The 15,609-nt window shown below is 40.7% G+C and overlaps 1 protein-coding gene across 3 annotated transcripts in view; it reads right to left on the bottom strand.

Annotated features, from left to right (window-relative positions):
• Positions 1-235, bottom strand: part of mlip (muscular LMNA-interacting protein) — a 51,267-nt gene extending 51,032 nt beyond the window's left edge. For 2 of the 3 annotated variants that reach the window (XM_084093594.1, XM_084093592.1), the window contains exon 1: positions 83-211. Coding sequence is in view for 1 of the 3 variants with exons in the window: in XM_084093591.1 (XP_083949717.1) it covers positions 83-118 (36 nt within the window). In the remaining 2 variants the exon portion in view is untranslated. Of the gene's footprint in view, positions 1-82 lie in introns of all 3 variants that reach the window. The other variant, XM_084093591.1, reaches the window with a different exon arrangement.
• Between the last annotated feature and the right edge of the window lie 15,374 nt (positions 236-15,609).

The raw sequence follows: 15,609 nt of genomic DNA on the forward strand, positions 1-15,609 counted from the left end.
GAGACACTGTCAATCCTGAAGGACGAAATCCACATAACAACTGACTGCTTTTCCTTTCTAGATCCCAGGCGTTTGGGCTTACCTTTCCCCAGGTCCGTTGTGGCTGTTCCAGGGCCATGTGTGTATGTGTGTGTGTGTGTGTGTTGTGCTGAAGACTTGTTTGCTGCTATACTGGCATTCCCGTGCCCTGCGTGTTCAGCTTGACGTGAGTGAGAGTGTGTAGTGTACCGATAACTCTCGAGCACAGCAGGTTTCCATTTATAGAGCCTAGAAAGCCACAAATAGTCCACAGACATCAGGAGCCTGTGACAACAATAACAGCCATCCGTGATGACGGGACGATCCCACTGGATTACCACACATGGATCATTTACTTTTGAGCTGTTAAATAAAACATGAAAATGTGCAGCTGTAATAATTGGAGTTACTGTATAGTAAAAGTTTGGAATAATTAAAATTTGTAAATGTTTTTGAAAGTGTCTTCTGCTCACCAAGGCTGTATTTATCTAATAAAAAATACAGTAAAAATAGTGACATATTTTTACAATGTAAATCATCTGTTTTCTATGTGAATATATAGTAAAGTGTAATTTATTCCTGTGATCAAAGCTGAATTTTCAGCATCATTACTCCAGTCTTCAGTGTCACATGATCCTTCAGAAATCAGTATAATATGATGATTTGATGATCAAGAAACATTAATCATCATTATCAGTGTTTTGCTGCTTAATATTTTTGTGGAAACCATGATGTACTACCATTAAAAAGTCTAGGGTAAGGAAAGAAAGAAACACTGGTAATATTTTACAATAAGGTTCATTAGTTAACATTTGTTAATGGATTAATTAACATGAACTAACAGTGAGCAATACATTTGTTACTGTGTTTGTTAATTTTTGTAAACGTTAGTTAATAAAAATCGAACTGTTCATGTTAGTTTACAGTGTATGAACTAATGTTAACAAATACAACTTTTGATTTTAATAATGTATTAGTAAATGTTGAAATTAACATTAGCAAAGCTTAATAAATGCTGTAGAAGTGTTGTTCATTCTTCATGTTAACTAAGGTAGTTACTTTTATTGAGCAAGGACACATTAAATTGATCACAAGTGGCATTTATAATGTTACAAAAGATTTCTATATTAAATTCTATGTTATTATTGTTATATTATATGTTATTAAAATATCTTAATTATCTTAAACATTTGACTGTAGTGCATATATCATACCAGCATATATATATATATATATATATATATATATATATATATATATATATATATATATATATATATATATATATATACAGTGCAATGCATAAGTGAATACACCCATGCTAAAGTTGACTAAAAAGAGGAATAAAAAATCATATTTTGGAAATTGAACTTAATGCCTTAATTTAAAAAAATTGGAAAAATCCAACCTTTAAGGACACCAATTTTCTTTGTGAATGAATAATGTATCGTAAATAAATAAATGTTCTTCCTTAAAATACAGGGTGCATAAGTGAGTACACCCCTATGTTAAATTCCCATAGAGGCAGGCAGATTTTTATTTTTAAGTATTTTTTTTTATTTTTTTTTAGGATACTATGCATCCTGATAAAGTTCCCTAATTAAAATAGCCCCACATCATCACATAGCCTTCACCATACCTAGAGATTGGCATGATTTTATTTCAGTTAGCCTAAAAGCTAGTTTGATTTGCATTGAGAGATGATCTTATGGAAAGTACCCCATGCCAATCTCTAGGTATGGTGAAGGCTATGTGATGATGTGGGGCTATTTTAATTCCAAAGGCCAAGGGAACTTTATCAGGATGCATAGTATCCTAAAAAAAAATATTAAAAAATACTTAAAAATAAAAATCTGCCTGCCTCTATGGGAATTTAACATAGGGGTGTACTCACTTATGCACCATGTATTTTAAGGAAGAACATTTATTTATTTACGATACATTATTCATTCACAAAGAAAATTGGTGTCCTTAAAGGTTGGATTTTTCCTAATTTTTTAAATTAAGGCATTAAGTTCAATTTCCAAAATATGATTTTTTATTCCTCTTTTTAGTCAACTTTAGCATGGGTGTATTCACTTATGCATTGCACTGTATATATATATATATATATATATATATATATATATATATATACACTCACCTAAAGGATTATTAGGAACACCATACTAATATCAAGCATAGCGTTAGTTCTGGCAGGTCACGTTAGTCAAGCTCGCATCAGCTGATCCACATCTACCTATAGGAATACGACACCGATCACTGTATACATAAGCTCCTTCAGTATTATCAGCAGCTATTGCGTTTCTCAGGAGCTAATTACCCTCCTCCATCCCCAGCTCCTCCTCTCGCCCAGTCAGGATTTGGCATTCTGATTTCCCTTTGAATCAGAATAAATTCTCGATTATGTTGTACTTTAAAATCTTGAATTAAATATATTTGCAAACTTTCATGTTGGTTCTGTTCTGTTTACCCCAAGGGGGATTATTGCTGCTCTCCCTGCTCTTATCCATGCTAGGCTGCATGGATGCGCAGGGAGTTCTCGCCCAGAACGGAACCATACCGCCAATCCAAACTGTATGCTAATTGTCAATCGTATTTGACGCAGAAACTGTGTTTGACCCCCTTTTGCCTTCAGAACTGCCTTAATTCTACGTGGCATTGATTCAACAAGGTGCTGAAAGCATTCTTTAGAAATGTTGGTCCATATTGATAGGATAGCATCTTGCAGTTGATGGAGATTTGTGGGATACACATCCAGGGCACGAAGCTCCCGTTCCACCACATCCCAAAGATGCTCTATTGGGTTGAGATCTGGTGACTGTGGGGGCCATTTTAGTACAGTGAACTCATTGTCATGTTCAAGAAACCAATTTGAAATGATTCAAGCTTTGTGACATGGTGCATTATCCTGCTGGAAGTAGCCATCAGAGGATGGGTACATGGTGGTCATAAAGGGATGGACATGGTCAGAAACAATGCTCAGGTAGGCCGTGGCATTTAAACGATGCCCAATTGGCACTAAGGGGCCTAAAGTGTGCCAAGAAAACATCCCCCACACCATTAGACCACCACCACCAGCCTGCACAGTGGTAACAAGGCATGATGGATCCATGTTCTCATTCTGTTTACGCCAAATTCTGACTCTACCATCTGAATGTCTCAACAGAAATCGAGACTCATCAGACCAGGCAACATTTTTCCAGTCTTCAACTGTCCAATTTTGGTGAGCTTGTGCAAATTGTAGCCTCTTTTTCCTATTTGTAGTGGAGATGAGTGGTACCCGGTGGGGTCTTCTGCTGTTGTAGCCCATCCGCCTCAAGGTTGTGCGTGTTGTGTCTTCACAAATGCTTTGCTGCATACCTCGGTTGTAACGAGTGGTTATTTCAGTCAAAGTTGCTCTTCTATCAGCTTGAATCAGTTGGCCCATTCTCCTCTGACCTCTAGCATCAACAAGGCATTTTCGCCCACAGGACTGCCTCATACTGGATGTTTTTCCCTTTTCACACCATTCTTTGTAAACCCTAGAAATGGTTGTGCGTGAAAATCCCAGTAACTGAGCGGATTGTGAAATACTCAGACCGGCCCGTCTGGCACCAACAACCATACCACGCTCAAAATTACTTAAATCACCTTTCTTTCCCATTCTGACATTCAGTTTGGAGTTCAGGAGATTGTCTTGACCAGGACCACACCCCTAAATGCATTGAAGCAACTGCAACTGATTGGTTGATTAGATAATCGCATTAATGAGAAATTGAACAGGTGTTCCTAATAATCCTTTAGGTGAGTGTATATATATATATATATATATATTAAAAACATCCAAATACTATTTATTTATATGTAAATAAATAGTTCACATATTCAGATTTTAAAAAACAAACAAAAAACAATATATAATAGTTGTTTTTTTTTGCTGTAGAAACTAATTAATTGAAGTATAATAGATTTGCATGCTGTGCTTTCTAACTTCGAGACAGATGGTGCTTGTTTTTGGCTCTGGGGCTCTTCTTCATCCCTGTGAAACCTCAGACTATCAAACCTCATGCCAAGTTTTCTTAATTGTCTGTAAAAAAATAAATTAAAAAGACTAGGGAGGAACAGTGATGCATATGATGAAGAATACTGCAACAATACCAGCTTTCTCTACAATAATGTCTTAATATCATTTGGATTTATTCCCCCCCTCTCTCTCTCTCTCTCTCTCTCTCTCTCTCACACACACACACACACACACACACACACACTATAGATAGATAGATAGATAGATAGATAGATAGATAGATAGATAGATAGATAGATAGATAGATAGATAGATAGATAGATAGATAGATAGATCCAGTATATATATAATGTTAATGAAAATGATGTAATGCTGTCTGATAAATTGTGATATGCATGCATTAATCTGGTCTTCCGTATGAGGGATGTTGCTTTATGCCGTTCTTGTTTAACTCTGGTATTACTGCAGGATTAATCAAACAAATTAGCATCTGCTTTACTGAACACACACATCAATATTGACAGACATCACCTTTAACCTGAGATTCACGGCCGTTGTGCTTGATCAATGAAGACCGAATCACGGCATTAATCTTCTATTGTAGACGCCTCCAAATCAATCATTCTCTGTAAACTCCAGTGATTTTCTCCAGTGATTTTAAAATGAGTTTATACTGTTGTCAGGAGAATGTGCTCAGTGAGCCTGAAACCCAGGGAGCTGAAAAGCAACATCAAAAAGCGTGAACTGTTCTCGGTCTGTTGTACTCAGTTGTGCCTGGAAATGGAAAAAGCATAGATATGTCCTGGGAGGCTGACTGGAATGGGAAGAGAAAGGTGGAAGAAAAAACAAACCACCCCCTGGCTAATCAGTAAACATGTAGTACTTCAACCGCCTGGCTTATTCAGCAGACAACTTCAAAATAATTTGAGTTTCCAAACAAATCTATTTATTATTCTGGTGCGCGTCCATGTCGTGTAATTATTCTTAATCACGCTGGACTAAAAGAAAGGCCCACAATCTTCTCAGCATGTCGTGTTGTGTATTCTGGCCTCAGCTGGTCCTGTCCGTCACTCAGCAAGCCTTTATAAGCCTCCTAATGCTGGAATAATCACTTCGTAACCTGGAGTCATGCCTATCCCACTGACACACTTCACCTCTGCCGCTCAGTGGGATGAAATCTCTTTCTGTTTCCTTAGATATGGCAGAGAGAAATTTCAGAGGATGGGATTTTGTGATTGCAGCCAAACGGGTTGTTTTATTTTCCTGTCAAGCAGAAGTTTTTCCTTTGAGTTTTCCGTGTACAGACGACACTATTGTCAAAACGATCCCCATTCACATGGATCCGCGAAAACGACTAAAACCGCTGTATTCTTCAGCCAGGCCAGTAGATGGCGATGAAACACTATAGACTGAACACGTAATACGCATGTGCACGACGTCATCGTTTTCAGAGGTTCACTTTTTTGTCGTTTACACAGAGACCGTTCTCAAAAACATTTGCTGTCCTGCGGCCAAACATGAGAGCAGTTTTAGACTAAACATATAATGGTGAGTGCGACCTGTGAATGCTGAGAATGCTGAGATATTTTATTCTAGTGTGGATGGAGAGCGTTTTTAAATGAAAACACCGTTTTCCAATGTATTCGCATTAATGTAGACGTAGCCTCAGAAATGAGGTTATGACAAAGTTTATATGTTTATAAAGCAGGCAGGTGTAGCATATAAAAAACAAACCAAAACACTGTGAATAGTAATATCTACGGCAGCACCTCATAATGTGCTCAAGGACTCTTTCTAACGTTATTGAAGAATTTAGATGTTGTGTTCTTTCATCCAGAGGCTTTCACTTAATCTACCCCCCCATACATTCTCTGAAGCTTAGTGGATTTCATTGAAAGATTGGCTTTTAGCATCGCTGAAAGTATTCCCTTCAAGATGTCCCTTCAAGATGTCCCTTTATCCATGTGATTATAGAAACACGTGTGTTGTAGGGAAAAGGATCATGCTAGATTATCTAGTGAATTTCAGTCATTGTCATATGCTTAAAAAACACCTCATGTTATTTGTATTAGGGAAAATTGGCCAGATTTTATTAAATGCCATTTTATTCACCTTCTAACTCCTAACCCATGCTGCAGTGAAGCCACCAAGAGTTCTGCTTTATGAATGCAAATTGCTTCAATTGAAACTCCTCAGATTTCCCCCCTGGTCACAGCTGTCAGTCAATTACATCTTATCCATGTCAACGTAATGGAAATGTGTCTTTGGCACTGGCATAAATAAGAATATGCAACTAGAAATGATGGTAACACTTTACAGTAAGGTCTCATTTGTTAATAGTTAATGCATTTACTTACAATGAGCAATATATTTGTTACAGTATTAATCTTTGTTAATGCAGCAGTGCTACAATTTTCTATGTCATACTCATTTAACAAACAAGTATTCATTACTTCAATGAGCTCATTGTTTCTGCCTTAAATTATTTCATTGTTTAAATTAATACATTTTTAGCTAACTGTGATTTGATATGTACATTTTTGAAATGCATAACTAAGACCGATCTGATCTGAAGAACAATCACTCTAAATTGTAATGTGGACTCATGCATTTTCTGTAAAGCTGCTTTGAAACGATGTGTATTGTGAAGAGCGCTATACAAATAAATGTGAATTTAATTGAATTAATGTTAATTTACAAAAACACAACCGTTCATTGTTAGTTTATTGGATCATTGTTAGATCCAATAAATAATCGTATAATCGTATAATAAGCTGTACTGCAGGTACAGCTTTTATAATGTGTTAGTAAATGTTGAAATTAACGTTAACTGAAATTAACACTGTTTTTTCATAGTTAGTTCATGTTAATGTTAACAAATGGAACCTTATTGTAAAGTGTTACAGAAATAATAGATGAGATATAGGTCAAAATTAGACAGCAAAAGCAGATGTAAAAACATGACAGCACATTGATGGGCAAAATGAGGACAGAAAATGTTATAATAATAATAAAATGAAGTTTTATGTAACAAAGTTCGGGAGGAGCACGTTCAGGTAATCAACCAATCAGCACAAGAGGAAGCCGGTATAAATATAGCCTTCCCTCACCTCTGTCCCATGACAGTTTCAAAGCATTTGGCCCCGCGCTTTTAGCTGTCATGTCTGAGATAAAGCTCTTCCCTTCTGATGACGATTCTTTCGACACAGCTGAGCCTCCGTCACAATCCGGCGCTCCAAGGAATAATCCTTCTCCAACCACCAACGTGATCGAGGCTCCGTCCTCAAATCGGGGACGCCGGCTCACACAATTCACTCCACGCACATCAATACGCCGAGGACTCCCCTCACCACCACTGGCGAGAAATCCACCATCTTCCGCTTCATCTTCCGGTCCATCCAACCATCCCTGCCATAGGGAAATGGACTGTTAAAGGGCTGAGACAAGCCCCAATTAATTCTGACGTCAACTTCTCACGAAGATTAAATAAAGCAGAATTATTTAATCTATATGTCTCCTTGCAATCTACACGCTTCAGCCACCTGCAACACCAGGTTCAGGAGGTTCTTCCTACCTCCTACCCTTTCCCCTATCAGTACTTTCTAGCTCCAGGTTCTCACCTTAGTGTGAGGATGCCTAACTGGGCAAACGCCGATGTCATTTCTTCCCCTTCCCATTCCTCACTCTTCTCTTCTTCTTGCTCCTCCACCTGTCCCAGGGGCCGATGTTTGCGTGAAGATGCCTCCGCAAACGGCCACAGCCCCGGCCCTCCATCCTATTAACCCTCTCCATGCTCGATCTCCCTTCTCTCTCTTGTCAGCAACACCTCAACCAGCTCCTCCGAACGCTGTCGCCTCAGAACCTCCTCCAGTGAAGAACAATTTCAGAGCACAAATCCTTGCAGGTGAGGACGTGGATTTGGGCTCTTTATTCTCCATCATGTTTACCCCATATCCGTTACTTTAAAAAACAACACACAGGTTTCGTTACGCACATTGTCATTGGCTGAATTTTGTATTTCCTTCAACCGCTACACCAAAATATGTTCTGCTTTTCCCCATAGACGACGCGAGCTGAATGATTATCTTTCCATCATAGCGGAGCTCACGCTGTCTTATGGGGGTAGCCATTTCTACACGTACCACAAACTGTTTTCTGCTAAATGCGCCGGACGTATCTCGCAATGGAATCAGTGTCCTCATTGGGGCGTTTTGGATACTGATCTCCATAACAGAGTTTTTCTCGGATCCCGAAATATTTCATGTGCAATTTGCAGATCTGTCAACCATGCCACCCTGGCATGCCCTCAAATGAATCCCTCTATTCCTCCCTGTCCAGAACAGAACCCGATTAAATCTACCAGCTTTGTTCCGCGACCCGCCAGAGAGGATCACTCATTCGGTAGAGATTTTTCAAGCAGAGCCACACATGTTGCAGCTAACAGGCAAGTATGCAATAATTTCAACGACGGGAAATGCCCAAGACAATGCTGTCGCTATCTCCACGTCTGTAAATGAAAGCTTTAGCACAAGTTCTGCCGGGAAGACACAATTGTTATGTCACTTTTATTACCTTCTCTTCTATCCAATCATGTTCTAATACTTGTAGTATAAAAGATCGGTATACACATGTCTGAGTTCGCAGATGCTGACGCTTTCATTCCCCTCCATCCTCCCCACCACCACCAGGATGGTCCCTGTCCATTCCTCCACGGAGGTCGGCTGCACCCCTGCCTTCGTCTTCAGGTAGGAAATGCAGATTCCCGTACCCTCGGATTACGAGCTACGTCAAAGAACTTTATATCATAATATTTGCTTGCTGGGCTGTTAATAAATGTATACTTGTTACGGTATTTTGTCTCCCGAGTCTTTCTGGTAGAACTAATGTGACGGTAGTGACTAGCATACACATAACACATTATAGACTTCTATAATTCAATGTTAGGCTGCATAGTTTAGGTCAGCCGGAACCGGGAACACTTCCCATAAATCCTGATGTACTCGTTACATCATAAGAAGGATGGCGTCTACGCTAATATTAGTCTCTCTGTTTATCCCGAGGTTTACCGCAGTCCGCCGGATCAAGGCTGTATCCAGATCTGATGAAGGACCTGCGCCTGGACACAAAAACAACGCAGTCCTGAAGTGTCAACTAGGCTTACCCCTGTGAAGTCCTCCTTCCCTTCCCTTTACCTCTGTACAGAGTCACCACGTGGCTACACGGACGCAATAAATAATTCTGTATTATAATTTTTTAAGGCCAGACAAGTAGCTTGCTGAGGGTTCAGTTGTAAAAAAGGACTACACACCTGCGCACATATATATTAAAACGCTCATACCTATGGACTGAACACGTGATGCGCATGTGTGCGTCGTCGGTGTTTGCGCAGAGGTTGCGTAGGTTTGCACAGAGATAACTGATAATCGTTTGCACCTTGAACCTATTTCTGGGAGTGCGTTCTCGAGCCACCAGGCACTGTTTTGTGCGGATGGGCGGCCGGAGCGTGTTAAGGGGTTTCTGTTAGAACGGTGTCATGTTAGCAGCTCCTAAGTTAATAACTAATGATCTTCGTAATGGAAGTGAATCAATCAATCAAAACTAACTTTAGCCGGACAATAACTTTATCCAAGAGCTGCTGTAAAGCCAAAACAATCTCTGTTACTGTAATTTCCGATTATCACTGTAAAGCTGCTTTGAAACAATTCATATTGTTAAAAGAGCTATATAAATGAAGGTGACTTGACTTGACTTGACCATTCTCTCATAAATTACCTGCAGTATAGACGCTCCATGTTCAAATCCCCACTCGATCCACTCTTCGCAGACGACTCCAATCATCCAGCCACGAGATTCTGGTTCCAAAAACATCTTAAAGCAGTTCTCATCCAGTCAGGTATCGCAGCAAATATATTTTCAAGTCAGTCTTTTCGTATCGGAGCAGCAACCACAGCCGCCCAAAAGGGTCTTTCCCAACAACAAATTCAAACCCTTGGTCATTGGTCATCAGAAGCAGGGGCAGAGCCAGACGATGTAAACATTCGGGGCTTAGCCCAAACCTAGGGGGTCCAGGGGCATACTCTCCCGGGGAGATTTTTTCCCATTTACGTCAGCTAAATGCACTATATTTCAGACTGTTTGAGATAATAGAATGCCTAAAAATTTATACACTATCTGGGAAAATGATGATAGTTATTCAGTATAAAAAACTTTGTTATGTCCATATTAACTTCAGCCGGTTAGCCAGCTACGACGTCGGTGAAACATACAACAGCCCGCCAGCCCCTGATGACAACGACGAAGAAGAAGATTTATATTCTTCTTCGTTAGTTTTTATTGGCAGTTGGCAAACAAGCTGAGTGATGAGCGATGCATTACCGTCCACCACCACGCACGGTAATAGAGTTTTTGTTTCATTTTTTGCCGCTCCAGTCAGAAAGACTGAGAGGAAATGAAACAAAGTTGAAGTTATTTTAAAAAACCTAAAAGAATCGGGGCTTTTGACAAAACATTCGGGGCTTAAGCCCAATTAGCCACGCCCCCCCCCCCTCCGCTCCTGATCAGAAGCCTTCAAAACCTATATCAGATCCAGCCGTTTCCACATCAGAAACGCACACCAAGCCCTAACTAATTAAATAGTTCCTTCGTGATCACCTGCACACCATTCATTGTCACTCTCCAGCCCACTTTCCAAAACCATTTTGGCTCGCCATATTCACGCCTGCTATAACAAAAATTTGTAATTCGCTTCAGTATATATTTTTTAGAAACAATTGCATGCTTCCCCGTTCGGACGCAGTGAGTCCTCCCTGTTCATGGGCTGGCCTCAGTCCCCTTCCCGAAGCGGTCCCTCCCGTTCAAATAGCAGTGAGAGCCTGCCTGACTTACCCCTAATTTCCACCAACTGCGGAACGGCTGCGGATCCGCTCTGGAACGGCGGCGGAGTCAATAGGTTTCCATTAAAGTCAATGTGTGTATTTTCACTGACTGCGGAACGGCTGCATTCCGACTCCGGCGATCCGCAGTCCTCCGGAGCAGATACGCAGAGCTTCTATTTTTGCCGGATGCCGGAGAGCTCCGCAGCAATTCAGCACTTATATCGCGCGATCATACGTGAATTCACGAAATCTTGTGGGTCCTCGTGACTTCAGCTGTTAGTCATGGCCGCAGCCATTCCACAACAAATCCGGACCTGGTGGGTATTGAAGGACAGCGGAGCACAGCGCCGACACGCAGCGGAGACGTTCTGCAGCCGATCCGCAGTTGGTGGAAATCCGGGGTTAGTCGTCGTCGGATGGCCGCTCTTGTGTCATCGTCTGGGCTCCCCGTTCGTTGGGCAGAGAGGGGTCTATTCCCGTGTCCCATCTCCCTTCGAAGCGCTGGTCAAACCCTCCCGACCGATTACAGCGGGTGCCCTACATTCGACTGTTGGCGGGGCTTACCCGTCCGATGCCGCGAGCACTTCGTCCACGCTCCCGTCGGACACTGCGAGGACCCTCCTGGTCGAACCACTACTCAAGAGCTTACAGTTTAACTCCTGGCGGGGCTTACCCATCCGATGCCGTGAGCATTCAAGCTCCCGTCGGATGCTGCGAGAGCCCTCCCGGTCTAACGGTCAAGCTCGTTTTTTGCAAATACCTTCTCGTGCCCTTCACTTTTTGGGGGGGTTAATTCCACATCGTTTTACGATTGCTGTCCTGCGCTTACTTGACTTTTTGGGGGGAGTACTCTTGGTTCGGGCCAAATTCAGTGCTCACAGCCCTCTCCCGGACAGCATGCCAAATACGCATAAATTACTACATCTGATTTCATGTACGTGTAAACTCATGAATAATCAGTGGTCGAGAGAGCATAGTGCGAGGTCTTCCGTATGAGGGATGTTGCTTTATGCCGTTCTTGTTTAACTTAATGCCGTTCCTGGTATTACTGGAGGATTAATCAAACAAATTAGCATCTGCTTTACTGAACACACACATCAATATTGAGAGACATCACCTTTAACCTGAGATTCACGGCCGTTGTGCTTGATCAATGAAGACCGAATCACGGCATTACTCTTCTATTGTAGACGCTCCCTCCAAATCAATCGTTCTCTGTAAACTCCAGTGATTTTAAAATGAGTTTATACTGTTGTCAGGAGAATGTGCTCAGTGAGCCTGAAACCCAGGGAGCTGAAAAGCAACATCAAAAAGCGTGAACTGTTCTCGGTCTGTTGTACTCAGTTGTGCCTGGAAATGGAAAAAGCATAGATATGTCCTGGGAGGCTGACAGGAATGGGAAGAGAAAGGTGGAAGAAAAAACAAACCACCCCCTGGCTAATCAGTAAACGTGTAGTACTTCAACCGCCTGGCTTATTCAGCAGACAACTTCAAAATAATTTGAGTTTCCAAACAAATCTATTTATTATTCTGGTGCGCGTCCATGTCGTGTAATTATTCTTAATCACGCTGGACTAAAAGAAAGGCCCACAATCTTCTCAGCATGTCGTGTTGTGTATTCTGGCCTCAGCTGGTCCTGTCCGTCACTCAGCAAGCCTTTATAAGCCTCCTAATGCTGGAATAATCACTTCGTAACCTGGAGTCATGCCTATCCCACTGACACACTTCACCTCTGCCGCTCAGTGGGATGAAATCTCTCTCTGTTTCCTTAGATATGGCAGAGAGAAATTTCAGAGGATGGGATTTTGTGATTGCAGCCAAACGGGTTGTTTTAGGCTACGTTTACACGGAAACGATCTGAAGAGAAAATGCAAAAGTGATCACTTTTTTTTCTGCGTTTAGATGATCGTTATGGGGGGGAAATCTGCGTGCATACGGTGACGCAAAAGTGTGTGAAATTCAATGTAGCATGCACTCCAGGCAGCTAGGTGGCAATGTGAAGCACTGATCGGTGCCTTCACTGTCTAGCAGACTTTTGCGTTTTTACCGTTTAGACGGAAACGCGACGGTGGAGCGTTTTTAAGATTTCCACTCTGGAGGGTGGTTTCACTTTTTTGTGTTTTTAAGCCCCAAAAACGCCGTCGCCATCTAAACGAAAGGCACATCTGATAAAATATTTTTACGTTTTCACCCGCGAGCATTATCCAGGCCTTATTTTCCTATCAAGCAGAAGTTTTTTCTTTGAGTTTGCCTCGTACAGACGACACCATTGTCAAAAACGATCCCCATTCACACGGATCCGCGAAAACGACTAAAAGCGCTGTATTCTTCAGCCAGGCCAGTAGATGGCGATGAAACACTATAGACTGAACATGTAATACGCATGTGCACGACGTCCTCGTTTTCAGACCGTTCTCAAAAACATTTGCTGTCCTGCGGCCAAACATATAATGGTGAGTGAGTGCGACTTGGACGCTTTTTTTTTGCTAAATAAAATGATGCCAGAAGAATTGTGTGACAACTTTATCATTTATTTCCGTCTGTATCATCTCAGTGAGCTTTTGTGAGGTTTTACACATGCGCAGTAAAGGTGATTTTAGCGTTTCCATGCGTTTCTCGCCTGAGAACGCTAGTGTGGATGGAGAGCATTTTTAAATGTATTCGGATTAATGTAGACGTAGCCTCAGAAATGAGGTTAAATATTCTGCAGTGAAGCCACCAAGATTTCTGCTTTATGAATGCAAATTGCTTCGATTGAAATTCCTCAGATTTCCCCCCTGGTCACAGCTGTCAGTCAATTACTTCTTATCCATGTCAGTGTAATAGAAATTTGTCTTTGGCACTGGCATAAAAAAGAATATGCAACTAGAAATGATGGTAACACTTTACAGTAAGGTCTCATTTGTTAATATTAGTTATGCATTTACTTACAATGAGCAACATATTTGTTAGAGTATTTATTCATCTTTAATGCAGCAGTGCTACAATTTTCTGTCATACTCATTTAACAAACAAGTATTCATAACTTCAATGAGTTCATTGTTTCTGCCTTAAATTATTTAATTGTTTAAATTAATACATTTTTAGCTAACTGTGCTTTGTATATGTACATTTCTGAAATACATAGCTTAGACAAATCTGATAACAGATCACTAAATTTGTAATGTGGACTCATGCATTTTCTGTAAAGCTGCTTTGAAACGATGTGTATTGTGAAGAGCGCTATACAAATAAATGTGAATTGAATTAATGTTAGTTTACAAATACACAACCGTTCATTGTTAGTTCATGTCAGCTCAGATCCAATAAATAATATTAGCAGGTACAACTTTTGTGTATTTTTATAATGTGTTAGTAAACGTTGAAATTTGTTCAGAAGAAGACAGGCATCTCAAAACTTGACTTTGGCAGGAAAACCAGATACACAGAGTGACAAATCAGCACAGGACTGCAAACACAGGGAGAATAAATAGGGAAGCAAACAAAAGAGGGTAACGAGGGAGGACAGGTGCGGCTAATTAATCAATAATCAGATAACAAGATGGGCTAGACAATGGACAGGAGAGCACAAGGCACAAGGAAACACATGACAAGCCATGTGCTCACAACAGACAGGACTATAACACAAAATATAAACTAGACAGAAGTGACACAACCCTGACAGAAATTAACATTAACACCGTTTTTTCATACTTAGTTCATGTTAATGTTAACAAATGGAACCTTATTGTAAAGTGTTACAGAAATAATAAATGAGACATAGGTCAAAATTAGAAAGCAAAAGCAGATGTAAAAACATGACAGTACATTGATGGGCAAAATGAGGACAGAAAATGTTATAATAATAATAATAATCAATGGTCGAGAGAGCATAGTGCGAGCAACGTGAAGGTTATGGGCTTGATTCCCAGGAAACACACATGCCGATAAAATTCATAGGCTACTTTGTACTGAAAGGCACATTGGTGATCGTCTAAAATGATGATGTTACCACTCATAAAAATTTGGAAATATATTTGGGAGCGAATGTGAGTCAAAATGTTGTGTTTTTATCCATCAACATCCAGTAAAATGGTAGTGAGTGATGCATCTGGTTATGAAATCAGAGACTGTTCCCTCAAAATCCAATCAGAAGTGTCCACAGGATCGGCCTCAGCTGTTGTGATCGTCGGTTACCCGAGCTGGACGTTGATACCAGGCGTAAACAGGGTCTGGATGAAAGCCTTGGCCTCATGCATAAATGTAGATATAGAGGTGCTAAACGAGCCTGAGCAACAACCACACAGGAGAAGATTAATCGATATATCTCACATGCATATTGTCAGATCATCGCCTCACATGCTTGTTAAATGCACTGAAGCACCAGATTCAGCAGCTCTGAGGGAGAGTGTGTTTGCATGAGCCACAGATCGACAGTGTGGAGAATAATGCTGTTATTTCCCCTGTGGTCACAGTGACCAGACCTCCTGTAAGCTGAGCTTGATATTTACTGAATAAACCACACTCAGAGACTGGGGTGAAATGTGAGGAGAGAAGAGAACACTTCCTTACTGTATTAAATGATGCGCAAGTATAGTAAAGTAGCAAGTATGTAGTTTAATTAACTGGGCAGTACAACGAATACTAGTACCATTATGTATTCAAATAATATAATATATATAATGTATTTTTGCATTAAAATAGTGTGTGTGTGTGAGATTATGGCAGTGG

The sequence above is a fragment of the Abramis brama genome (genome assembly GCF_963993115.1).
Source record: "Abramis brama genome assembly, chromosome: 19".
In the NCBI taxonomy this organism is placed as follows: Eukaryota; Metazoa; Chordata; class Actinopteri; order Cypriniformes; family Leuciscidae; genus Abramis; species Abramis brama.